Source organism: Anser anser (genome assembly GCF_964211835.1).
Source record: "Anser anser genome assembly, chromosome: 11".
NCBI classification, from domain to species: domain Eukaryota; kingdom Metazoa; phylum Chordata; class Aves; order Anseriformes; family Anatidae; genus Anser; species Anser anser.
The window spans coordinates 16,414,969-16,440,823 of NC_139732.1; the positions used below are offsets into that span (position 1 = coordinate 16,414,969).

The 25,855-nt window shown below is 38.7% G+C and overlaps 2 protein-coding genes and 1 long non-coding RNA gene across 12 annotated transcripts in view; 2 read left to right on the top strand and 1 right to left on the bottom strand.

The window, feature by feature from the left end:
- The window catches only part of LOC310879865, a 48,480-nt gene extending 27,436 nt beyond the window's left edge, over positions 1 to 21,044 (top strand). Inside the window, exon 3 of the long non-coding RNA XR_014571191.1 lies at positions 20,835 to 21,044. This is a non-coding gene — a long non-coding RNA (uncharacterized lncRNA). The remainder of the gene's footprint in view (positions 1 to 20,834) is intronic.
- The window catches only part of LOC310879844 (uncharacterized protein), a 796,982-nt gene extending 775,386 nt beyond the window's left edge, over positions 1 to 21,596 (bottom strand). The window contains exons 1-2 of the mRNA XM_083794781.1: positions 21,415 to 21,596; positions 21,044 to 21,153 (exon numbers count right to left, since the gene is read on the bottom strand). The gene's annotated coding sequence lies outside the window, so the exon portion shown is untranslated. The remainder of the gene's footprint in view (positions 1 to 21,043; positions 21,154 to 21,414) is intronic.
- The window catches only part of CDH8 (cadherin 8), a 360,695-nt gene that overhangs the window by 188,607 nt on the left and 146,233 nt on the right, over positions 1 to 25,855 (top strand). For 3 of the 10 annotated variants that reach the window (XM_083794671.1, XM_083794662.1, XM_083794661.1), the window contains exons 1-2: positions 21,745 to 22,169; positions 24,043 to 24,192. The exons of 3 other annotated variants lie outside the window; for them this stretch is intronic. In XM_083794671.1, coding sequence (XP_083650797.1) covers positions 24,172 to 24,192 — 21 coding nt within the window. In that variant the 5' untranslated portion in view covers positions 21,745 to 22,169; positions 24,043 to 24,171. Of the gene's footprint in view, positions 1 to 21,742; positions 22,170 to 24,042; positions 24,193 to 24,238; positions 24,584 to 25,855 lie in introns of those variants that run through there. 4 more of the 10 variants (XM_083794660.1, XM_083794663.1, XM_083794665.1 and 1 more) reach the window with 4 other exon arrangements.

The following is a 25,855-nucleotide window of genomic DNA, read 5'->3' on the forward strand; positions in this document are numbered from 1 at the left end:
CACAAATACTGATATGTTTATCAAAACTGTAGACATGAAGGGGCATGGCAACAGCATGACTGTGTGAGTGCTGTTTGACCAGTGAATGAAACCTGTAGTTGGCTTATTCATCAAGAAAAAGTGGTAGGATTCTCAAGACCTTTTCTTATTAGAGGAAAAGCTAAGTGTTTGGCAGAAGAAAAGCAAACATGTCTGGCAAAACATTTTTGTGATGTTGCTAGCATGCTTTGCTGCAGCGCTGCATCTCTGCAAGTACATAAGATCAAAAATCTACCATCCATGTAAAAAAAATACATGTAAAAGCATCGAGGAAGAACACTTATTTCATGGGTCAGGTAAGATCTCAGTCCATAAGATTCTGATCTTACTCCCTTCCTTTTTACGAATCTAGAGGGTGATCTCTGGACTGTTTTTTTTGAATTTTCTGCTCTTTTGAACTCTTTGTTCACTTTCTACTGGACACAAACCTCCATGTTCTGCTCTGCTCCTGTTATTAGCTATTGCTGGTCCTTCTTAGTGTTATTCTTGCTCTATCACCCAATCCATCAGATGTCTTTCTCCTTCCTTCTTTCATCCAAGAGTTTCTCCCTAATATTGTGACTATTGGTATTAATTTATTCTGATTTTTTTCATTTTCGTCTCTGGGTTCTTCATTTCTGGGTTCACTATCTTCCCCTGCTTTCCTGCTGTATGACCGTGCAGCAGATCCATTTCCATAGGCCTAAGAAAGAGTGAATTTACCCCTAGAGGTTTCAAGTAGTTTGGTGCCTGTGCATTCGCAGCCTTTAGGTGACAGCACACCTCTATTGCTTCTATGTGCAGTGGTAAACTGTGTGCAGAACACTAGCTTAAACCAGAGCTGTGACAGGTCATCACTTCATACTCATGGAAAAATAAATAATAAAGGAGGATAAAGTAGTAATGATCAATGGCGAGACAGAGGGTCTGCAGCCAAAAAAAAAAAAACCTGAGTAGGGACCTACGACAGATTGTAATCCCACTATATAAAGCTTTAGCAAAGAGATTACTTCATGTTTCTGAAAGCAGCTGTGGGTTGACCTAACTGTGCTGGGTCCAGGTTTGCTATCCCCGTTCTCCCCCCATGTGAAGACAGGTAATTCACATGAAGGGCCTGCGTTGGCTCTTCCCTTCTGATTGCTGTTGCCAATGGAAGTGGTGCTAAAACCCGCATTGATCTGTATGGGATCTCAGCTGGACTAGCTCCAAATGCTTTTGAAATTCCTTCTGGTTTTCCCTACAGTATGATGATTTATCCACTCAATTCTAAAGGGCAATTTCAATCTCTAATGGATGCCATCAGTATTTTCAAATGAGGCACCTTTTAAAATGTGGAAATAGCTCTGAGAATAATTCCTAGTAAAGTAAACGTTGAGTGTTAGCTTTTTGTTGTTGCTGTGCAGAAAAATACAGTTTTGCTTGGGGTCGATAAGAGATTGAAAAGTGTGGTTAATAATAAAAGCTGAAGTGGGAGTTACTTTAATAATGGCATGTCATGTGTAAGCCTATAAAATAAATAGTAATTATCACATTTGAGAAACTACTGTTAGAAATTGTATTGCTCTTGACAGCTTCATCTGTACATCAACCCTTTCTGGATTATGCACTTTCTTGTTCTTAATGAGCAAACAAATGAAACAGAATTTCTTACCCTGATAGAAGGTGTTGATTTCAACAAAACGTAAACAAAAATAGATAAGACAGCCAGTATAGCAGACTGCAGGATTATTTTTTGCTAATGTATCTTCCTCTTACAAAACAAGATGGAAAACACAGCAATTGTGTTATTTACGTTTCCTCTGTCATCTTATTGTTCATGTTTAAGGGGGCAGATTTTGCATATTCTGTAGTTCAAATCAAAGCGGTATTATGAGCAGTAGTGAATTCAGAATGACAACTCTGTAGTTTTTGCTTAGAAATAATAATGTGTCATTAATGTAGTTTCATGAATCCCCAAAATTGAGAATACCAAATTTAGAGGAGATGGCAGCCATTTGTGATGTTGGTTTTGTTTGTTATTTATTCTCCTGCTCTCTTCCCACACTCCGGTTCAGAATTCCAGCAATATTTGTACTTTGAGAATTTTTTTGTACAACTTAATGTTCTGTTAAAACTATGGAACATTGCAAGTAATCATCTACAGCAAATACATATGAAAAAATGTGTAGTTGTTTGTCATTATATTTATTGATAATTTTAATCTAAATATCTGTTTTCATTTCTAATGAATTTTACATGTTCTTCACTTCCTTTGTTGGAAGGAATTGGATTTCGAATATTCCTCAGGTAGAACATGTTTTATCTCATTAAGAAGAACTTTATCTCATAAGAACGTGCTTCAAAGTATATTTACTTTGGTACTAAATAACACGTACTTGGTTCCTTTAAGCAGTAAGATAAAATTAACTCCAACAGCTATTTGAAGACACCTAACTTATCTTCTACACATCACTTCTGAATTTAGTCTTCTGAGCCTAGAGAGTCAGAGTTGGTATGTGTCAAGAAAGAGGAAAATAAGTCAAATCAATTGAAGTAAGCAGCAGAAATTAAGTTGTGTTGGACTCACACTGCACAGTCCCTTGACAGAGTTATGTCATGTTGTTTCTTTTGTTCTGCTATATGGGGCAATAAGTTCCTGCAAGCAGAACCAAGTCTGTGAAATTGTGATGTTATGTGTAAAGGGGATGTAGGGCACCCACTGTATGCATGGATCTGCAAATCTGAATCACTGTCAGGTGCGACTGAGGAAGTTTATTTTCAGGGAAAGTTACTTCAGCGTGCTGACTTCATTCACAGTCATGTTAATGGCAAAGCTATTGATTTTTGACAATAGCAAGGTTGCAGATCTTTTTACAGTACTATCTGAATTTAGCCTTGTGTTTGTAGGCAAGCTCTGATGCCAAAGAAGAAAGGGAAACATACCTGTCGAACATGGCAAGTAATGTGCTCGTTTTAGAATAAGAAAAAGGCACTTGAGGGAGCAGCAGCACGCAACAGGAGTGCTGCAGAGCGAGCTGTGTGCTTCCCTCTGCTCAGCAGTGAGTCAGGCCTCCAGGGGCATCCTCTGTCGACTGCCACCCGCAAGGGGGCACGACAGCCTCCATTTACCACTCGGTAGGAGTAGCTCAACTGTGCAGGCAGCACTGTTTCATTCCAAAACGTTTGTCATCCTGCTTCAGTGCAAATTCGAGTTACATTACTCACAGCAACACCCTAGCAATCATGGCTTGGTATTGCTGCAAGTGCTGCTAAAATGCTGCACGTCACCTTCCAGCTGCAACTGTTTGTGAGCCTCTGAGGAGGCCGGGAGTTGCTTTGGTATTGTGTGGGTAGCAGTATTGCAAGAGACTGTTTGCACTTCCCTGGTGATCCCATTACAGCCCGAGCCCCTGCTGCAGTAGAGAGCATTTTTAGCTAAGGATAATGTGTGAGCTGAACTGCCTATGCAAACCTGACATGCAAGAGGCATTTTATTCTAAAAGCCAGGGCCAAAGCCCCAGGGTGGGAGGGCTGTGGTCCTGTTCGGTGTCATCCAGCTACAGCACCCAGGCTGTTTGCTTGGCTCCCCGTTTCAGAGGGTGAGCTGCGTTCAGGTGCTCGTCTGCTAGGGAGCTGGGCTCTGTGTTTCAAGCACACCGAGGAGGGGATCAGGGGCAGGCAGTGTGGGTGGTGTGGGGGTCAGCAGAACCCCAATTACACCGCGCTGGTACGGTCACTGAGCAGTAGGTCTTTATAGAAGTAGTATCTGAAGCATACAGTTAGACAAAAGCCAGGGAACTTATGTCCTGTTGTGCTTTGCTCTTCAGAGAGCAGTTGGGTCACTGTCCAGCTTAGGTATCTGAGTACTAAGGCAGGTGGCTCGTTTGTTCTGGTGGCCCTGCTACACTTGTCCTGCACTGGAATGGGGTATGCAACTTCTTAATTGCATTTCATGCAATGAAGAGTTTTAACCTATTTGGTGCATGTGTAAAGCATTTTCTTTTCCACGAAGGTCATTTGTGATGATGCAAAAATAAAAACAGAGTAAAGGTAGTGCAGGTTATGCACAAGGAATAAAGAGCTGTAGATCGATGCTTCTTCCAGGCTATCGTAACGCAATAATGCAGGACAAAAAAAAACCTTCGTGGATAGATGGTAATGGATTTTTGTCATTATTCCACTCCTATTCCAAGCTTTTTAACATTACAGAGAGCTAAGTACAAAGACAAAAATGAGAAGAAAATTAAGGGGACAACTTGGCTGTCTTTTTGGAAAAAGATGATGAGGCAACGGTGTGAATACTAGGTGACTATTTCTATATGGTATATGCTGTTCTGGCTTGTGTGCAGGTTTGACTATTGGCTTTAGAAAATCTTCCTAAATGCAGAGTTCTCAGTTAACTGAGGGGTGGGAGAAGACTGTAGCGGGTGTCCAGTTTGGGTAGGTACATTGCTGTGCCAAAGTCTTTGCATCTAAGTCATGGAATCAAATCTCTGAATAGTTCTTTGAAAGTAGTAACAATAAATGAGTGGTGGCAGAAGACGGCACAGTACTAAACCCTGATAAGGAATACCTTGGCTAGTCTATACCATCATGGTATGCAGTCAAACCTGCATCCTGATTATATTCTTTTTGTATGTAGGCTTCTGTTCTGGCTCCAATCTCTAGTGCCAACCGGTCACAAAATGAAGAAACTCGGGTATTAGCAGTAGCAAGTATTGCACTAAAGGTCAGGACATGTCTACACTTGACATATGCAGCTACTGGTAGTGTGGATGCACCTGAATTTGAATATAAAAGATAGCCTTTAGCTATAAAAGGCAACCACACACTTCTCCTTGCTTCGGAGTAGTACAGAAGTAGTACAGATTTGTTCCAACAGAGATAAGCTGTCATCCTTAATGTACCGAATGCTCAGTGGGTGATCTTCCTTCAAAACTCAAAAGTAAATGCCTTAATGAACAAGTTTGGATTCTCATGTCTCAGTGCTTTTGGGTGTTGCAGAACAGCTGCTTTCTCTGCAGAGGTCCCCATCCTGGTGGAAGGAGTGTGATAGCCACAATTACAGTGAGAAGATGCTTGCTTTCCAAATCTCTCTTCAGCTGTTCTCAAATCATGAAAATAACTTTCTGTAGTGTTTCCATTTATTTTCAGTTAATCTATTGACTATTCTTTGTTTCTTTTGAAAAAATGGATTATGCCTTATGTGGTGGTGCTATAGCTCTGCAGTAAATTTGACCAGAACTCGGAACTGCATAGGAGTTTGCATTTGAAGTGAGAATGCTAGGTTTTGTTTTTAAAAATTAACATTCATAGATGTAATTCTTATTTACCAATATCCTGCTGTGATGAGAATAACATTATTTCCTACATAGCTTCTACTAAGCTAGATTTCCATTTTGTAATTATGTTTTTCACCTGAATTTTTCTGTCCCTCACTGTGAAAATGCTTTGTATTATACATAGAAGTTTAAAAAGCCCCAAACTGATCTGGATTTGTGGTGAATAATTTCTAGTCATTTTTATGTATATTAATGCTAAATCATGTTCTTGATTTCCATAAGTGACCCAAATAATACGCCAAACTTCTTCCATGTTTTAAACAGTCCTAGGTTTTGATGAACAAAATTGATAGGTATGAGATGAACAAAAGAATACAGATGACACATAATATAATGCTTGTTCAAAAGTTGTGAACTTGTCAGATGGTCTGCCAAAAATGAATTATTTTCTAAAAGTTTGAAATATGGCTGAAATGCGTGATGGTCATTATTTAAAGCCTTCAATTTTTAACATTCATGCTGTTAGGCAAATGATAATCATAGGTTTTAATTTCCTACAGAATTGGACAGAAGTGTAAATTGCTTTATATAATTTAATATGAAAAAAAACTCAGATCAGAATGGAATTTATATCCTTGTCAGCATACGTTGTCTAATCTGACAGACTGATATTAATACATTGAATAAAACTGGAATTTTCCTAGACATGTGGTATACTGTAGAATACTTGATGTTTGCAATTTTTATAAAGTCTATATTCAATTCTATGACCCTTTTTAAAATAATATAAAAACTGAAGTATTTTTAGTCAAAACATTCTCCTACATTTTCTTTTGACTTCATAATACTCTCATTCTTTATTTGCTCTAGATTTGAGATCTCTGGATTTCTAAGTAGATAGGCTTATTGTTTCTTGCCTTTTTCTGCCACTTAATAAAAAATAGTACATATTACAAATGGGACAGTCATTTAATACAGATTACTGTTTAGCTATGTATATTTTTCATAGCTTTTTAGGTTTTGTATTTTATTTCATTTTGCAAGGGATTAAAAAGTACAAGTTGGCTTAAAAACCTTTCTGGAAAAAAAAGCTTTCTTTAATCATGTTCTCTTTCCCAAAAATCTGGTTTTATCAAGAAAAAGCTCTGCAGCAAACAGGCATTCTTGCAAAACCGTACTGTGTTCAACAGGAGTCACTGAACCACAGCGAGCATCTGATTTCCTAGCCGTCAGCTTGGTAACCTTCTCTTGGTCTGTTCTGCACGCAGCTAGCGATGAGGCAGCATGGCTCTGAGGTCAGGGATCTTGCTCAGTGTTAGATTATTCTGGAGATGAAATCCCTAATGAAATCACAAAGTCAGTGGCACAGGACTGATTAGACAACGTAAAAAGCCAACTGGCAAGGGCCTTAGGTCCCTGGGGCATGACTCCACACAGCCTTTGGATGGTCTGAATGAAACTCTGGGACTTAAAGAAAGTGTAAACTTTACTCAGTTATACTTAAGGCTGCAAAACCACTAAGTTTTAAAAGAGATTTTGAGTTTTGTAAAAAATGCTTTCAGCAAAATATTCTAAGTGTTGGCCAACTTGACTCTGGCTTACCTCAGAGTAGTTTGTTCTCTCTGCAGCTCCACAGAAAACTTTCCATTTCCCTCCTGAGCTTTTTTATTAACTGCTCTTTCAACAACATGGTGAATGTGCTAAGGATGCTTAACAGAAAGTGTCAATCATAGGTCCATGGACTTTGTACTACTTGAGAATCTGACCCAGTATTCTAGCAAGTAAAACTATTTAGTATTTTTGGGGTTGGGCTAACAACATATAAGGATCTGAGTAACATAGAGGCAGAAAAGAACAGGTTATATCTATTTGTGAGTAAAAGCTAATGTTTTGCATTTTAACAGGGAAGGAAATGAACAGTGGCAGTAAAAGCACATCTGCCAGAGCAGAGCCTAGTGGCAAAAGTTAGCTCTTGTTAGTGTGATGACAGGATCCAGATGTCACACAGTTAGGGGCATTTGCTAAAATCTTTTCTGAAGTAGGAACACCTGTGACCATCAAATGTGATAAATATTAGGTAATACACTATGCCTACCACAAATGTACTTTATAACCAACAAAGTCGCTGACAGAGCAGCCCAATTCCTCATGCTTCTTGCTCTTTATTCCTGTTTATATGGTACCTCTCCCTGGGCTGAATCTTTGAGGGCATCTTGATTCACATTTTTTTTTTGCAGCTGTTATCTGTATATAATACACACTATTGCATAGTTTCCTAGTGTTTTTCTTAGCATTAAACTGAAACTCTGCGGTTCTGAAGCTTAAACGTCTAGGATTTGAGATCAAGTTAACCACTGGGAATTCAGGTTTGTCTTTCCATGAATTTGCTTGGTGGCTGCTAGGTGTTGCCTGTTGCAAATGAGTAAATCATATGCTATGGACACACTGCTGCAATCTCTGAACATAAACGTTTTAAGTACTTGAAGACCACATTCTGTGGTCTTTCTCATCCTCAGTGTCAGTGACTTTGAAGTAGTTTTATGCTTCTGAGGAAACAGGTTCTACAGCATGCTAGAATTCTTTATTAATTTGAACTCAGAATATTGCCTCACCAAAAGCAAATAAATATTTCAAAATCACCCCAAATTCGTTTTGCAATGCAGCATTAAAAGGTTGACCACTTGTGTTATTCCCTCTTATAGTGAGTTGCTGAGTGCCATTCCTAACTTCAATATGGCTTGCTTCCGCAGCTCAGCTTTGAAGCTCCTTCAAGCTCCTTCTGTTCCCAAAAGCAACAAAGATGGGTAGCAGATTATCATATTGCTATGGAATAATGTTGTCTGCTATAACTGCACTGCTTTCAAATATGCCTTTATGCATTTCCAATTCTGAAAGAGTATTAAGATACCCTCTTAGTATCTGTTTTTAAACAGAGACAGATGCAATTCTGCATTTCAGGGGGAAAAATGATTACACTTTTAGTTTTTGAATAAAAGAGATTACATAAATTCTTCTTAGATCAAAATCCATTGTTTTTATTTGATGCATCTGTACTAACCTCTGGGGTCATTTTGTTCTACTTCTCCAGCGATTGTCTCCACTACCTTTTTTGCTTTTGGCTGGACTCCAGGTGTGGATGACAATTTCAAGGTTAGTTTCTTTCTTTTTTTTTTAAGCAGAGATGGTGGAGATCAATCCTAATCTATAGCGACTGAATCACAAATGCTGTAGTGCCAAAGGCTTGACCCTCAGAAGTGCTGAGTGGTCTGTGTTTATAGGCTACCTTGTGGTGTTCCAGGATCAGACTTAATATTGTTATCCCCTGCTTTGCCTTTAGAACTGCGTTAGTCTTTCTTTGCTTTCATACCAGAGGATTTTCCTCCAATTTATATTGATGCCATTGAACTCTGTCCTTCTAAGTAAAGTAAGTAGTAGTGCTTATTAATTCCTCTTCATTCTTGCAGGTAATATTCTAGACTTATAGAATGTTTTTCTTTTTTTTTTTCCCTCCAGTTTTCCGTAAGTCTTTTTGGGTCTTACAACCTGCTTTTGTTTTTGATGTTTGGTTTGTTTGTTTGTTTGTTTGTTTTTTTCCAGAAATATAAGAAATTAGGCCACCTGAGTGACCAGTTCACTCAGCAGCATCCATATTTTAGGAACCAACCTTTGGTCTTTGGTAGACTTGAGACAAAGCTGAGTAATGAGAGGCATGACTTTTTTTAGTGTTGTCAAGAACTGCTAGGAGAAGCAAATGTTTGTTTGTTTGTTTGTTTTTCTCTATCACGTCAATTCTGAACACTTCTTCTTCTGGTCTTTTGAATGAAGGTATCCCCTCGCCCTCCCCTCCCAGTGCTCCATGACCTTTAGCAGTACCAAAAGAAAGCTCAGTACTGGTGACAGGGAGATGTCAGCAGATTTCAGAGCCCGAGTAAAAACATCCAAGCACTTTCCTCCTCCCTGATGACTGAAATCCTATTTTTGGAGAAGATAACATCATAACCTTTTAATTTTCCTTTCTATTTTTTCTTGGTGACAGACTGACAAGCGCAGGAATGAAGTTGTCTGTTCCTAGAACAGGTTCAGTGGGCAGCAGCACTGATTGTTTCCCATGTTGCCCTGCCAGCATTTCTCAAACCTGACCTCGGGGGGCTGCTCCTGAGAGTGAGGCGTTCAACCACCAGTCCAGAGTCCTCTTCTCTCTACTGAGACTGCTGAGATGGCAGGTGCTTAATGCTAGTGCAAAAGTGGCTATGCAGAGTCAAGAGCACTCTGCTAGGAATTGCACTGATCACGAAGTTGCTGAGCTTTTTGTAGCTTTGGTTTCTAACAGCCATCTCTGTTCCTAGCCCCACACGCAGTCAAATTTCATCTCTAACCGGTTGTGCTCATGACCACTGCTCACACTTCAGATAATGTTATTAAAATGTTGAGGCAGAACATGAGACTGTTCTTGTGCGCAATTATTTTAAGTATTAGTATGGTAAAAGAAATAGACAAAGGAATGTGGAATTAGTTTGAAAGTTATCTTGTTTAAACAAACATATGCTTACTATATACAACAGGCTATAATACAGATTTAAAAATGCCGAAGATTAATCTTCTAAGTTTATCCTGTTTTCACTTCCCTATACAATTTCCCTTTCCTAAACACTTTTTCAGTGTTGCTGTTACTATCAACTCCATTTATTGTATGTGGAGGATACCACTTTCTGACAATGGAGGTATTAGTCATACAATTATCAGAATTGCTGCTTTTGAGGGTTTATAAAAATGGGGCCCTTGCAGCAAGTACATGAGAGATTGTACATAAGGAGGATGATTCTGCTGTCTCGGCTCTTGCTTGTGTGGATTCTCATCCATTGACTCTGAGAATGAATAGCAATAAAGAATGTCCAGAACTATGCTAGGATAATATCTAATAATTTCCTGCATGGACAAAGAATGTTTAGAGTGCCTTTAGATGGTATTACTATCAACTTTAATGATATAATATTCAATATTAATTTAGAATCCTCAGCTTCTAAATATTCTCAGGGCCTCCACTCTAAGCCCACACAAACCTACTAAATCCAAGTACCTTTCTAGGCTAGAAAGAGCCATCAGTCAGCAGCACACAATGGTTATCAAAGACATCACAGTTCCAAAGGTATCATTAATACTAATACAGAATAGAGTGCACTGCAGCTTTTAATACCTCATCTGAAAGAAAACCACACAGTAAATCGCACTTTGCTAGTTGAGGAGGAGGAAGAGAAGCATGCACTCTAAGATTTCTCAAGGATGAGCACAATTTATCTCTTCAGACAGTGTTACTTGGGTTTATATTTGCTTATGGATCACTCCAGTTATTCCTGGAGGAAATAAAGCATTACACTGTCTGTCTTCAGAAATATGTATTGTTAACATTAGCTGTACTTTGCATTAAACATTTAAATTATATATGAGACAACTTGGGGTAAGGGTGTGCAGTGAACTGTGGCGTGGAGACTAAAAGTCTGTCTGAAGGCACTTTAATAGAAAGCTTTGTGTGAAAACCATACACCCCTCCAAACATGTCTGGGCTGAACTATAAAGCAAATGGTGAATCCTATCTTACTCTCAATGACAGCAGTCGCTGACTTTTCAGAAGTGTTCTTACAATGTACTGAGCATTTGTAATCCTCTACGGTATAAGCACTCTATATATGCACTTGTGCACACTTACCCCTATATGTGCAGTCATGGATATCAGTTATGAGGTTAGTGCTTGGCAGGAAAAAGCACTTGGGGCATGCTGCTGGGAATCTTCCACTTATGCTGAAGTCAAAGGGAAAGGCAAAATTACCACGGGAAAGCATCTTCAACTCAATGGTTCCAGCATTCCTGTTTGTACTGGCAGCATTGTCACATTTTCTTTGCTAGCTTTACCAATGTAGAAGCAGTGGACCCCTTTACATGCTTCCATGCATTGCTGCAACACACTCCTAGGTGAAACTTTAGTAGTGACATGATAAGCAGTTGTCAGGGGACTTTCAGTATTCACTTAACTGTGCTGTTTTGTGCATGTGTTTATGAAGACTTCTGTGTCTTGTATTTCAGTGATGATCCATTTGATCCGTAGATACTGTATCCCTTATTTGTTCTACAGATGAGTCTTTTTAATTGTAAGCACGGTGTCACTTCAGATTCTTAACCTTGTCAGTTGGAAACAGATGCCTCATTTGTGAAAACTTTAAAGCAAAGCTCAAAAATAATGTTAGTGGAAGACCATTTATTTCTGCTGCCTTTTGAGCCTTAGTTAAACACAGTAGTAGAATATGATACTGCTGGAAAACTACTCATTTTGGTAACTATTCCAAATACCTTATTTTCAGGAGATAGTTTATTAGGAAGATGTTGAAGTGAAAGTACTTGTCTGCTTTTTAAACTTTTTGTTTACTTGTGTACTGAAAGGAAAAACATACTGTAACAACCTGACTGGCAGCTATATGTATTGGAGGATGTGTTTACACCTGCCTATATTTGCAGCGTAATGCATGTTAATTAAAAGACTTTCTATGCCAGTAAACTCTTAGCTACCAAATGGAAATAAATGTTACCTGGTTTTAGATGACATTTGTCCAATGCGTAAACAAAAGAAAACAGACTTAGTTCAATCTTAGTTTTGATAACTCTCAGAATACTCTTTCACTAAGATTTGATTCATATGATTCTTTAATATTCTGCACAGTATTTGCACTGCATAATGGCAGTACTCCTGCCAGCAACCCTATGCATCTGTCTACCAGCAAATAACATTTCTGTAATTACAGTATGGGTGATGACGGATAGATGAGTGGGAAATGGTGAGGGATAGTGGGAAGACAATCGTAGCAACAAAACACAATGTACAGAAGACAAGTCAGAAGAATATTACAAAAATAAACAGGATTTGTAGGGATGAAATCAGAAACAATATTACTGTGGTAAACAGAAAGAATGGCTTAACTGAAAAAAATGAAAAAAGCACAATGGCTGAGCAGATAGGGCCTCATATTTGTGTGATTGTAAACAAAGAATTTCTACTAAAGAACCATTAAGTTGTAGCCTTTGTGATAAATCTGAAATGCTGATGAGGTAGATTTGATTTTTCAGTGTTTGCATTTGATTTTAATCAGTGTTTCTGCAAGTACATATAGTGCATAGACTTTCAGTTGAAAGCTGAGATGTGCAGGCTACTGTGTGTGGAACAGCCAAGGCAGGTAGAACAATTGGAGTATACTGGAGAGACCAATGGCACATCAAGTGCTATAGCTATAAGAAGACATCAAAAGCTCTGAAAGGTGTGCTGGAGAAGAAATTTCTTCCTGGTAGAACTGTGGTCTGGCTGGTGTGAGTTGTATTGTTGCCTGATATTTGAATTGAGTCAGAAGACTTCACTGTAACCTTTTTGGCTTTCTCTTTGAAGAACAATAGTGAAGTCTAAGAAAATAAGCTGAGACTAATATAAGGAGAGGAACTTGTGACATGTGCACAAGGATGGAGTGGGCTATATTCCTTGCAAAGCTTGTACCTTACAGTCTTTGGAACCAAACTGACCCTTTCTCTTGCTTGCAAGATGCTAACTTCCCTGAAGATTTCATTAGTTTCCACTTGTTGCTCTTACACCTGTTTTCTGTCAGCAATAGCAAGGGAGGACTCATCAGTGCAGGCTAGAAGCTGATATTTGAGTGCTTTCTGTAGGGTTAGATGTTAAATGGGATGCTAGGAACATGGATGGTGATGAGCTTTATGTGCTAGTTAACTTAATTCATTACTGTGGGTACAGCCAAGTTAGTCTTAGAAAAAGAAAAGAATTGAGGGGAGATGGGGGAGAGATTAGTAAAGCTGCAGGCCCCCACCAGTCTGTCCAGGCAGGGAGTTGAGGTTGGTAAAAGTATAAAATTGTTCTGTCCTGAAAACTGACCTTGACTTGAAAAGGCAATGTGACTCTCTTCTTGCTTCTTCTGTAACTGTATGGCCATCAAAAATGAAACAGTTCTGCTGGCTTTTTGTTCTTATCTTAAAGGCATTTTACTCAAGTAATAGATAAAAAAGAAATATGTTAAATAAAAACAACATTTATTAGAGGACATAACTTTAAATATTTAATGATATAATTAAGTCTTATTAATGTAATGGTCTTTATTCTTCAGCTTAAAAATTCACAAGGTTAATTTCCCTTTCATCTTTATTATGCAATGTTTGCCACAATTATTTGTTATATATTCTTATAAATATTAGATGAATATTAGAGGTTTTAATTTAAGTAAAAATATGGGTCGTCTTTTACTGCAGTGTTAAGCTGTACCTCCAGTAGTAAGCTGAAACTGGTGAAATTAGCACAATAGTGAATCAGGCCCTACTGTTTCTTCAGTTATGCCACAATTGGCTTATTTGACTTAAGTAATTCATGGAGACCACTGCCTTTTACAATCGCCTCTTTTCTTCAAAAGGTTTGCGAAGAAGCTGAGGATCAACAAATAACAGACCCATTAGCCAGATTATTTTCATGTTGCTTCCTGTGGGGTACATCCTGGGCTGAGGTGCTAGAAATGTACTTATTTGCTTGATTTTAATACAATTTAATATTAAATACCACCTACCAAAGCTCTAAAATGATTGTAGAATACTAATTTTGGGAGGTATTTACTTGATTCCCTAAATTACCGGCATTAAGACTAGTTCTTTCAGTAAAATGATTCTTCCTCTGTGTGCTCTGCTTCTTTAGCTACTTACAGAAAAAGAAGCGTACTTAAACATTAAGTCCTGGGGATTTAAATGATTTATTTTCTTCTTCATTAGTGATATTTGTTGCATATGCATCAGAATATTTTTAGGGGAAATAGATGCTTTATTTTACCACAGCATTGTCTTTTAATCTGTTTTAGATCAGTCTGCCAAACTACGATGTCAGCAGTCACTGAAAAAAAAACAAATCACTTTATGGGCAGTGTTTACTGATCTTCTAAATTCTGTTAAGAAACAGAACAAATCTTCAGAGAAGTAATCTGGGAAAAAAAAACGTACTCCTAATTTGTCATTATATTCAGAATGGAAAGAATAAAAAATAAATATTGGACTAGCAGTGAAATTTCAGCTTGTTGTCATTAGATTTGGTTCATGGTGTATGCAAAACTACCTTTCTGGGAGTTTCTTCAGGTGGTACATGTTGAAACCTGACTTGTGCTACTTGTCTTCCTTCTGCTTCTGTTAGTAAACACAGACACGCTTTATTCTGTGTACCTGCTATCATTTGTTACCTTCATATGGACCCCAGATAGGCCATTTCTACTCTAGTTGAAGAAGGTACCTTCATGACTAATTGGTATAAACCTGAAGATTTCCTGTTCGGAACATGGGTAACAGTGTTGTCAAATTTTAGAACTTACTCAGTTTATGGCAAGGAGATGTCCTTGCCACTGAAAAAACTTTTTCTCCCTTTTCCTCCTGTTATGTTATAGAAATAGTATCTATAGCAGGTACATTCTGCTTCTGCTGTAGCAGTTCCTCAAATCTTCAGTTCATCCATGTATTTCTGCATTGGAATGACGAGTTAAAATCAGTCTGGATTAAGTTTACTCAAAACTGATAGGAATGAATGCAATTCATTTTCCTAAACCACCCTTGAGACCCATTTAGTCCTTGCTAACATATACATTAGGTCTATACTTGCTCTGGAGTCTGAAGGTGTCTTTTCTGCTCTTGTTGCCAGAGTAAGTGTAGTTGTTTGCATTACTACTATCACACCACTATCATATTGCCTGGGTGTGGTGTGGCTGACTATAAGGTAAATTGAAACAGGTCATTCAGTGTTTAAAATCTGCACGTTGACATGCTGTGTTTCTTAGCTTTCTATTAGTCTCATAGGTATGCCAGAGATGTTAGAAAACTATTCTTTGGAATGTATGAGGAACGGTTAATTGACAAAGACGACATTCGAAAGAGACGATGTGCTAAATAGGGAAGAATCTGAGCTTGCAAACTGGAACAATCCTGTTTCCAGGTGCTCTTCTCAGCACCTCACTTGGAAAACAAAGCCATAGCTCTGATACAAGGATGATGGCTCTTTCCACTTATCAGAAGTCCTACTGATTTTACAACTTCTAAAAGATTCATTTCCCTCACCTGGTAGCATATCCCTAGTATATGCAAGCAGCTTGTCTCCCCTGGGATCCACCCATTCCTTTTACATCAGCTCTCAGAAGCCCATTAAAAATCTGTTATTTAGAGAGTATGTTCAAGGTTGCTAATATCGTAGAATTTTGTTGTAAATCCTACTTAAAAGTGAATACTTGGCACTGTAGTCAGATCACAGTGAAATGAGAAATGAAAATAGTCTGTCTTTAATGGTTTCCCCAAAATTAACATGTGCAGAGGAGAAAGTCAGGTGGGTACCTCAAGTATTAAGTCTGCTTTTTTAAATGCAGGGGAGCTATTTAAAAATATAGAATAAGTGAAACTACCTTATGCAGGTAGATTAAATGTTTATTTTTCTTTTGTTCTTGGAGCTGCACGTGGTAACGTTTCCTCTCCAGACTGTTATCTCCCAACATCTTTTCTCTTTCTGTCCTTTTTGTGTCCTCTTCTTTCTGTTGTCAGGTATCCTTCTTCTGTCCTGCTGATGTGGCAGTAAAACAGCTAAACCTGCTTGGCTGCGTGCATCGCCTCCTGCAGCAGGAAAGCAGCGTTGTACAGAACTCCTGCCACTGACAGGCATGCCACAGCCTGTCCAGCCAGGTAACATCGATGTTTTGACCAAGCACATCAGCATAACAGAAGGTCTGAGCAAAGATACTGTTAAGGAGAGATGAGAATGCACAGAACTCATTACACATCTCAGTAATTTTTTTGTTTGGATTCATGTAGAGTAACTTATGTTTTGAACTGGTGACCCAGTTTGAAATGAAATTAAATGAAATGAACTTAATGAAAGTTGTTTCATTATGGCCTTATTCAGCTACTTGCTAATGAAGAAAAAGGATATAAAAGTACTTCCACTGCTCACAAATTACTGTATATTTTTAATGGGGAATTTGTGTTTGTCTAGAATAGCTAAAAATAACGTTCAAAACTAGGATTATCAGTGGTGTCCAGAATTTCTTTTTTTGGGGGGATAGAAGTATAATTTTGGGGCTTAATATTAAATCTTGTTCTAGGGTCATATTGTGCTGATGAATATGTTAATTTCCTTTGGTAGACAGACAAAACTGTTTTTGATTCCGATAACACTGAAAACTGTTTGTATATCAACATTTGTGCAATGGCCAGAAGAATTATTAGGCTATATTTAAATAATACCTTTGAGAATAAAAATTTGACAGCAAAGGGAGTGATTAGATTTTACATAGAGGAGAGATGATTCATTTATATCTACACAATTAATGCAGTGAACATTGAATTTCTTTCCTCTGAGAAGAAAACAGTGTTGCACATTACTTTGGGATATAGAAGAGTGGCTGTTAGCAAAAGGGAGGGGTGTGGGGGAGAAGTAGATTTTAACCTTAGTTATTGCACACTAGAGGGCACTTGAGGTAGAGCAAAAAATATTTCCAGAGCTACTGAAACTGATCCAGATACCTGTATTGGCAAGGCATATTGAAAACTACAAGCAAAACTACGTTTTCAAATTGTATCCAGAATATTAGTATACAAAAAAAAAAAAACTGGCTTGATTGCCTTGCTTGATATAATTTTTTTGTCTCTATTGTAGTGTTTGATTATATGAAACAAATATCTGTTTTTTCTAATAGTCAACCTGATGGCAACTAATCAAAATTGCAAACAGGTATCCAAGGAGTAATACAGCTTGATAATGTGTTATTTTTGTGCACTCCATAATATCATTGGTGAGTATGGTACACAAATTAGTAGTTGGGGATTTTATATGTTAAAGTCTCTAGACAGTGAAGGGGTCTCAGAACTAGTTAGGTTTTATTTTACTAAATGGAGTAATTCTGGGATAGGAAAAGTATTGCAGCCTTTGTGCTAATGGCACGCAGGCCCCACTGCTGCTGCTGGGTTAAACCTTTGTTTCTGTTCTCCATTCCATGGGCTGGAAATGCAATTTACGTGGGTATAAGAATGCATTTGACTAATCAAGGCAGAAGTAACATTGTCAAAATCAATACATTTATTTCTTCTCATGTATTGAGTAACAAGGGAATGGACTTTAATTAGATATCTTTGACAAAAGGCCAGACTGGTAAAGAAAATATTTTTAGGTGATTAAGAATCACATTTGCTACTTACAGTTGATTCTGCTTTATTATCTGTTTGTTCTTCTGTGGGGTTTTTCAAGTTTTCTTATTCTGGTACTAGATGGTTAAATTTTAACAATTTTTGATGTCTGCAAAGACATACCTGTAACTTCTTTGCAAATTCCTCCTTTAAGTTTCTGCTTCTAGCTTTTTTTTTTTGTTGTTGAAATGACACATTAACTTCTATCAGTTTAAAAAACAAACAAACAAACAAACCCTCCAAACCATATACTTTATCTCCTGAGCCATTTATATTTTTTCCTCTGCTTTAATCTATAGTATCAGTAGTAAGTATTATATAGTGGAGCTTCTTGGAGTTACAGATGTCTTCAGTGACTTTGGAAACACAAGGGATCATTATTTTTCATGATAACCAACTTGCGATAACTGTATACATGCAGGTTTTAAAGGTTGCAAGAGGGTGATAAGAGCCAGTGTTCTAAAGGTATCTGTACTGACATAGTGAATTGTTAAGTGTATTTTATTCAGAAATGTGCTGGACTTACTGTTTTTCTTGGTTATGGAATCTAACTTTCTGAAGCATATCAAATTTAGGAATAATCTCATAGTGTAAGCAAAAATTACAAGCTAGTTAGAGCATGTGGATATTGTCTGCATCAAATTGATCTAAAGCTTTAATAAAATAATTGTAGGATGCCTATTATGTAAGCCTGCTTTAGAAGGTTCGAATTAGTTATTAATTTTATATTATTACTTTGAAGTGGTATGCTAGTAGAAGTCCCTGTAAGCAAAAGTTGCGGGCAGTAAGCTCATAATTTATCTTAATCAAGTAATTCTCACTAGACTGATTAACTTCAGATAATTTTGGATCAGGCCCTATAAAGTGTATTAAACTGACATCAGCTACTTTCCTCAAAGTATCAGTAGCTGATTATTAGGTGATTTAATGGAATAAAACCTGAATATGAGGAATTACCACATGTTTTCTCTTCCAGGCATGCTTCCTTTCACCTTCCTCCCCACCCCCTTCAAGTTCTTGACTTTCTCATTGTTATTTAAATGAGATGACGTGAAGCATTTACATCAGCAGCAGCCCTTGTAAGGCTCTGTTGTGATTGAGTTGCCCCTTAAAAGCTCATTTCAAGTCATTTCTATTGAATATTTTTAAGCGGTAAGGTCTCGGCGCTCTGTCTTCAGAAAACAGTTGATTATGCTGCTTTGCGATGCTGAAGAACAAAGACTTACAGATAATCGCAAACATTTTTGCAAAAAAATGAAAGGGTGGAAAGATGCTTGCCATCCATTATATTACAAACATTTTTAGAATGTAAACAGATATTTCCTGTATGTGACTGAGAAGTCACATTAGGCTTGTAATCCTTCTTACTCATAAGAGCAAAATAATATGGAAGAGAACTACAGGTTCTCTTTAAAGCAGAGATTAATTTCTTTGCCCTTATCAGTCACAATTAGTCCAAAAAATGTTAAGTTTGTGAATTTTCTGTATAAATATATAATATTAAAAACTGATTTCCAGTTTGAACCAGGTTGCACTCTGTCGCATATATTTTGCAGCTGATTTTTTTATTCACTACAGTGAAATGGGATCAAGATTTTTAGTTTAAATTGAAGTCAGAGCTGCTTTTTGCTTGCAGAATGAAATGACCATTTAGGAGATAAATACATATGAGGAAAATTTCTTTAAGATATTTGAGGAAACATTTTTTCGCTAGTATATTCAGTATTATGTGATACTATGTGTGTAAATATATCATTAAATCATCAAGTTTGGGTAGGATGCAGAAAGCTGTAAATATTTTGCTATTCCAAGATTATTTTTTTTTTAATTAAAGACGATTTCACACTTTTTTCCGTCAGGACTTACTGCTTCATCTTAAAGGCTCTCCAACAGGGGAATCCATGAATGATATAATCCATTTTAACACGACAGATACCACTTCCTTGCACAACTGAGGATGAAAGAGCATAGCATTTGCCCCAGTCATTCCCAGCTGCCAGAAAGGCTGAACAGAACAAATGGCAGAAGTCAGACTCAAATCAAAACAAAGCCTAAACTTTTAGGTTGCACTTGGAGGCACAACCTCTTCCATTTTTAGCTTTTATCCTCTAGACAAACACAAAGGAGTATAACTTATTCTCACTAGTAAGAATTATTCTTGGTTGCTTTCATCAGATATTTTTCAATGGAAATGAAAACATGGTATGCAATTACATTTACTGAAAATTAAAGTTTGATTCACAGGGTAAAACCAGAGACTTAAAACATGATTTTTTTTTTTTTTTTTGTGATGCTATCTATATTCTCATTGTGCTGTTCCATCTTGGAAGGATGGAAGAGAAAAAATACCCTTTGCCTCAGTGGAACCCCTAGTAAAGGGAAGCAACACTACTGATATTATCTATTGCACTGCAAATTGTTTTGTATTTCCCCTCAAAGCTCTGTCTGCCTTGTCAAGTATTGTGTATTTTATCCATACTTCAAGTAATCATCCCAGACTCACAGCTTTGTAAGTAAATTTTTGGGCAGAGAGGAGCACAGAAATACTTAGGTGTCTCCATTGCCCTTGAAAATCATGTCAAATTCCAGGTATATTTTCCTGTATTCTGAGTTTGGGGCTTTGCAGAATGAACATTAGTGCAAGAGGTACACCTGTTACCTGACATAACAATTTTTATATTCCCTAGTAAGTTGAAGTGAAGCACATAAGAACTTCACATGCAGGTGTTTCTGCTGTTCACTGTCTCACATTCATGCACATATAGCATCAGCATGAAAAATAAGACCAACAATCGTGAAACTAAATTATACTGTATTACTACATAGAAAAATATTAGGGTCCACTTTCTGTAGCTGTAGATGGATCTTTAGATCCCTTTTCAGTCATTTTATTTCTTTGCTTAAGATTACAAGACTTGTAGATCATATAGATGAGTTGAAAATGACCACCCTTCAAATAAAGTTGAACAAACCCCATTCAATGCTCGTCTACAGCTGTAGAATGTAGAATGATGAGGAAAGTGAGTGCACTTAAAGCTTCCACAACACTGTTAGTGAATTGTTGGACCAGTTTAAGAGTCAGTCTGTACCTTCTGCTTCTAACAATACTGATCCCTTATCTGTTGGTAAACATTAAATGTGTGGAGGGTGGGAAGGCGATGTTAACTTTGTAGATCAGCTTTCTAACATTAAATATAAAGCATTTCATCTGCTCATGGATGGTATGTGTACTATAAACCAGAAGACAACTAACTCAGTTGCTGAAGAAGGTGGGCAAAGGGCTCGCTGCTCTGTTGCCTCCTGTGCTTCCCTCCCCAGGCGCACTCGGCTCTCAGCCCTACCTGGAGCCCTGCTGAGTCTCAGACGGCCGAGCAACCTTCAGCCCTTTGAAGCCAACAGGCACTAGGGGTGCTTGGGCCTCGCTGTCCCTTAGACCCCTTCCAGTACTCGCCAGGATGGGACTGCACAGGATCCCAGCGCTGTCTTTTGCAGAGGGTTTGGAAAGGGGGTGATGGTGAACAACTTACTGTACCACGGTTGCCCTTCAGCCATCTCTTGTCGGGGGGAGAGGTCTTGGCTCTGTTCTGCTTTTATGCTTCTTCAGCCTCCTGCTCTGAAATTTGATGGCCACCCTTGGCTTTAAGACAGTACAGGAGAAAATTTAAATACCTGCACTTCTCTGGGCTTTGTTTGCAAGAGGTGCTTAAATAACGCCTTCCCCAGCCCCAGAGTGCCTGCCTGTGTCTCCCGCAGGCTCTGCCACAGATGAACAGCTGCCTCCTGTCCCACCCCGCCGCTTCTTGCCCTTCCCTATCCCCCTCTGGGCTCCCTTCTCCTCGCCGTCCCCGCCGCCCTCCCCGTGCCGCAGCCCCGGCCTCCCCTTGACGGCGGGAATCACCTCAGAGGTTGGGGGCTCCTTCCCTCGCCTCCTCCTTCCCTCCCGCCGCTCCGGGCACATCCCAGCCCCGGTGGGCTGCTCCCTAGTGACCCCGCTTTTCTGAGAGCAGCCCCCCATGACCACCACCACCCCCTGGCGCCCTCCTGCCCGGCCTGAGGGAAATGCCCCGGCTCGGAGTTAGCGCCTACCGCCGCTCCCCGGGAACGAGTGGCTCCGCGGTGTGTGGAAAAGTTGTGTGCTTACCGGGTTAAAGGCTGGCCGGGGGGGGGGGGAGGGTGCGAAGGAGAGGGGCAAAAAAAAAAAAAAAAAAAAAAAAAACCGCCCAAAACTGCTTACATGAATTTCTAAGCGCTAGACCTGCCTCCGAGATCAGCCCAATAAGAGCTGTCAGGGGAGGCTCCCAGCTCACTTTTCCACATCACTTCACAGTTACATTTGGCAGGCAGGCACGTTGGAGCGCTCAGAGCCGGAATTAGTGGATTTATTTGGAATATCCCTGCTTTCCTGGAGACGTGCTGCTGCCGGTGGCTTGTGCAAAGGGAGAAATTAATAACTGCACTTTAGCATGCAGGCACAGAAACCCGAGAAGCTAAGTAACCAGCATCTCCTCCAGCATCAGCAGCCTCAAAAAGCATGAAAAGAAGATCTGGAGAATCCTGCCTATTCACAGGGACTGCCTAATGTTTTCTTACCTCACGCTTTCAATCTGTGTGTGAAGGGGCTGTTAGCAAGCTGCTTCCTTGGTCCTTGAAAGAGTGAGTATTCATTTTATTAGTATTATTTATGTCTCGCTGGCGGAGGGCTGTCTCTCCTTAGATTTCTTTTTGACTTAGTGCCTGTCTGTGTTCTCGCAAGGTGCACTGTGCAAGTGCCTTCCTCCTTAATAGGTACGGTATTAGGCTGAACTATAGTGGCTCATTAAGTCAGATCTTTGAAAATTCCTGATAATGAAAATGTCATGGGATGGTAGTTAGCATTTATTTTTTCCCCTTGGGAGGAGATGTGGTGGTGATGGTGGTGTGGCTATTTCTCTTTCCTTTTTTTCTTTTTTTTTTTTTTTTCCATCCCTCCTCTAAAGGATCAGGAGGACTTTGGATCAAAGAGGGTTGTTTCCAAGACTAGAGAACCCATTTCTTCTCCTTGGTTTCTTATTTGGTACAATAAATCTTTGGGCTATTTCACTGTGTTGAATAGATGCGGGGCTGCATTCATGCATTGAAATAGATTGCAGTTTTCGTGCTGAGAATAAAAATCACCCAGTAGCCAGATATGTAAATGAGGGAGGAGGAGGCTGGAAGAACCATAAGGGGGGGAAATCCCCCTGATTTATCACCACCTTCCTCCCCCCAAGCTTTGCACCCTTCAAATAAATAAATAAGTAGAAACAATATGATAGCTTCCTTTCCTACTTTCAGAAAGGAAAGTATCTCAGAAACGCTCTTCCTCTTAGAAACTGAGAGGGGAATGAATATTTAGCTGTAACTAGCCAAGAGTCATCCCTGTCCCACAAGTTGTTTTGCTTCCCTGTCTCTGGTTGACTAAACAGATAATGTAGCCAGCTGAAACTTCGGAGAGGGAAAAAGCCCCTTAGCTCCAGTCACTCATTAGCTGCATCACTGCTGAGGCTCCCAGAGAAGAAATGCAGGAGTCTGTCGACCCCTGAAGCCAGCTCTTCCACTGAACGCTTCCTCTCCTCTTTAAGGAAGGCAGGGGAGTAACACATCCCTAGATTCTGCTTGGATACAGTATCTGCTGGGTAGCAGCATCCCAGTCGGGAGACTGGAGCTGTCAGACAGCATCCCTGCTAGACAGCATCAGACCTGTACACAGTGCTTGGCTGGGGAGCCTGGCAGGCGCTGGATCAGGGTATAGAACTGCAAAGCTTCAGCACAGAAAACCGATGGCAGTTTCTCTGTGGATATTATAGAAGAGATTAACTCAAATCCTTATTCAGACAGTGCCTACCGCCATGAAGGTGACACCACTTAACGCAGGCAGGAATTCCTTTGTGGTTTGTTGCTGTTCAGTCATGTCTTGAATCTGTTTCAATTCAAACAGTTTGCATTTAGTACCAGAGTAAATAGAGTGGAATCTATCCAACCTGGCACGTAACGGCGTTACACAAACCTGTTTGTGTTGCCAACAGGTATCAAACTCCATGCACTCACTTCTGCCTCCTTCTTCCCCTGTTTCAGACAGGCACAAACGCACACGCTCTTTTTCATGTAAATGACTCTGTCTTTCTTTCCTCTGAATGTAGGAATAAATATTTTTAAAATTTTCATAAAGGCTGACGCTTTTAAACAGTCAACTTGATCGCGTAAATGGCTAGTCATTTGTCTCTGGGTATTGCTGCCAGATGTTTTTTGGGGGGCTGCTGATTGTGAGAAATCAAATAACGTTAACTGTTTATTGTTTCAAATCTACCACATTAGTGCTTAATAGAAGGGAAGCTAACAGCTGCTTACTTCAGTTTCAATTAAAGAATAGAGCTGATAACTACTGAAGCTATAGATAAAGAATCCTCTTAACTTTGCTTATCCTCTTTTGTAAATTCTTGAAGTTTCTCTGCAATAAGGATGAGGAGAAATATGCAATACTTTTGTATGAATGGTATTCCTCATCTAGGTTCAACACCAGACTGTTATGAACAAGAGGAGACTTCATGATAAGCTTCTCAGTAAATATAAATAAATAATAAATACATTTGGAAGACTGAAAAATTACCCCAGCGTGCCCTTCACCTACCTTAAAAAAATGATAAAGCAGCTAGAAGAGGTTAGTATTTTGCATACTTGTGTATTTATCAAATTTCACATCCATAAAACGTGATATCAAAAACCAAAAGCTCTCTGTAGTATCACCTCCCAACGTAATTGTATGAATATCTGAAACAGGAAAACCGTAGGAAGAGAACTGATTATTATGTAATATTCTAGTCTAAGGTTTTCATTTGTTCGGCCTTATTGTTCTACATCACTGCATATAGAATGAGTGTAGCCTTCTGCTAACTTCCTCTTAGGCTTACTATTTATTAGCTCTCCCTTTTTTGTAAAACTTGCATCCTGGCTGCAGAGAACTTCAGTTTGCATGCCCAGTTGTAAGCTGACGGCCTTCAATGTCCTCAGAGATTGAAGTATTCATGGAAGTAGGTTCTTAAAATATACAGGTGAGCAATTTGTTAACCGACCAGGCTGCTAGCCAAGAGAGTAACTTCGGTTGTTTTTTACGAGATTAAAAAAGTAAGAGGTATGTGTGTCTGAACAAACACAGCTGCCTTTGATAAGAAGTATCCATGTATAGGACATCTTTTCCTTTCATACCTTTCATTTAAAAAAAAAAAACAGAACAAAAAAAACAAAAAACAAAAAACAAAATCTTTGTGAGAGATAGAATCCTCCTTAGACAAAGTCACTCTGTGATTTTTCAGTATAGTTCATTCATTCACGTCAGCTACTGAGGTCCAAAACAGAGTTGTAAATGGGGAAGTGGTCTCACAATCAGATTTAAATTGATTTTCTTTGTCAATGGTAATCTTTATTTTTTTTCCAATAATACCACACCTTTAAAAATTAATCCATTAATTGATCTTTGGACGTTTTATTTGTATCACTATGAAAACATGCCGTAGTCTTCTTTGCTAGAAAAAAATATATTTAAATCCTTTCTTTGGTATTTAGAACCATTACAGGTAAGAACAAATAATTGCCTGTAGTTATAGATTTATGCCTCTTACCCCTTGAAGTACTCCCTGAATTTTCACTCTATTTCTTATCATGTACTTGCAGATTTTATCTTTTAAAGCACTCATTTTGGAAAACCTAAGTGCCCTAGAGACTTTAGCTGGGACTTTTTCAGCCACTTACTGAAAATGGGGACCTGGAATACCCCCATTTGACCCATGTTACTTATAGATAATTTCATTTCCAAAAGTTGAGAGACTTTTGGGAAAATAAGACAAGGGGAAAATAAGCTGACCTCTAAATTTCTGAACGAGATGTGAACACATACTGTAATCTCTTGATGCTACGCATCTCCAAGTGATGGTTATGAATACTCTGTAACAGAAAGCCACAGCTTATGTTATGTAGTATAAATGAGTGTTTTTATAGCATATCCAAGAACCGTAAGATACTGTATATCTCAGCAGTATTCATTTTGTGTTCTGTTATCCTCTGCAATGTCATTAGTCTGACCTTTTGGATATACTATTAATAATGACAATTGTGTGTTTATAGTATACACCTGAGTTATATCTGCATTCCTGAAAATCATATAAGAGTCTTTCAACCATGAGTTTAAAATAACACCAAATTCTTTCAGTGGGAGGGAAATGCTAAAGCATTTCGAGATTGGAACACTTTAAGCATCATCGCTACCATAAGATCACATCAATAGAATTAAATTAGATGATGGAAACTCAACGTTTTTCTTAGTGTTG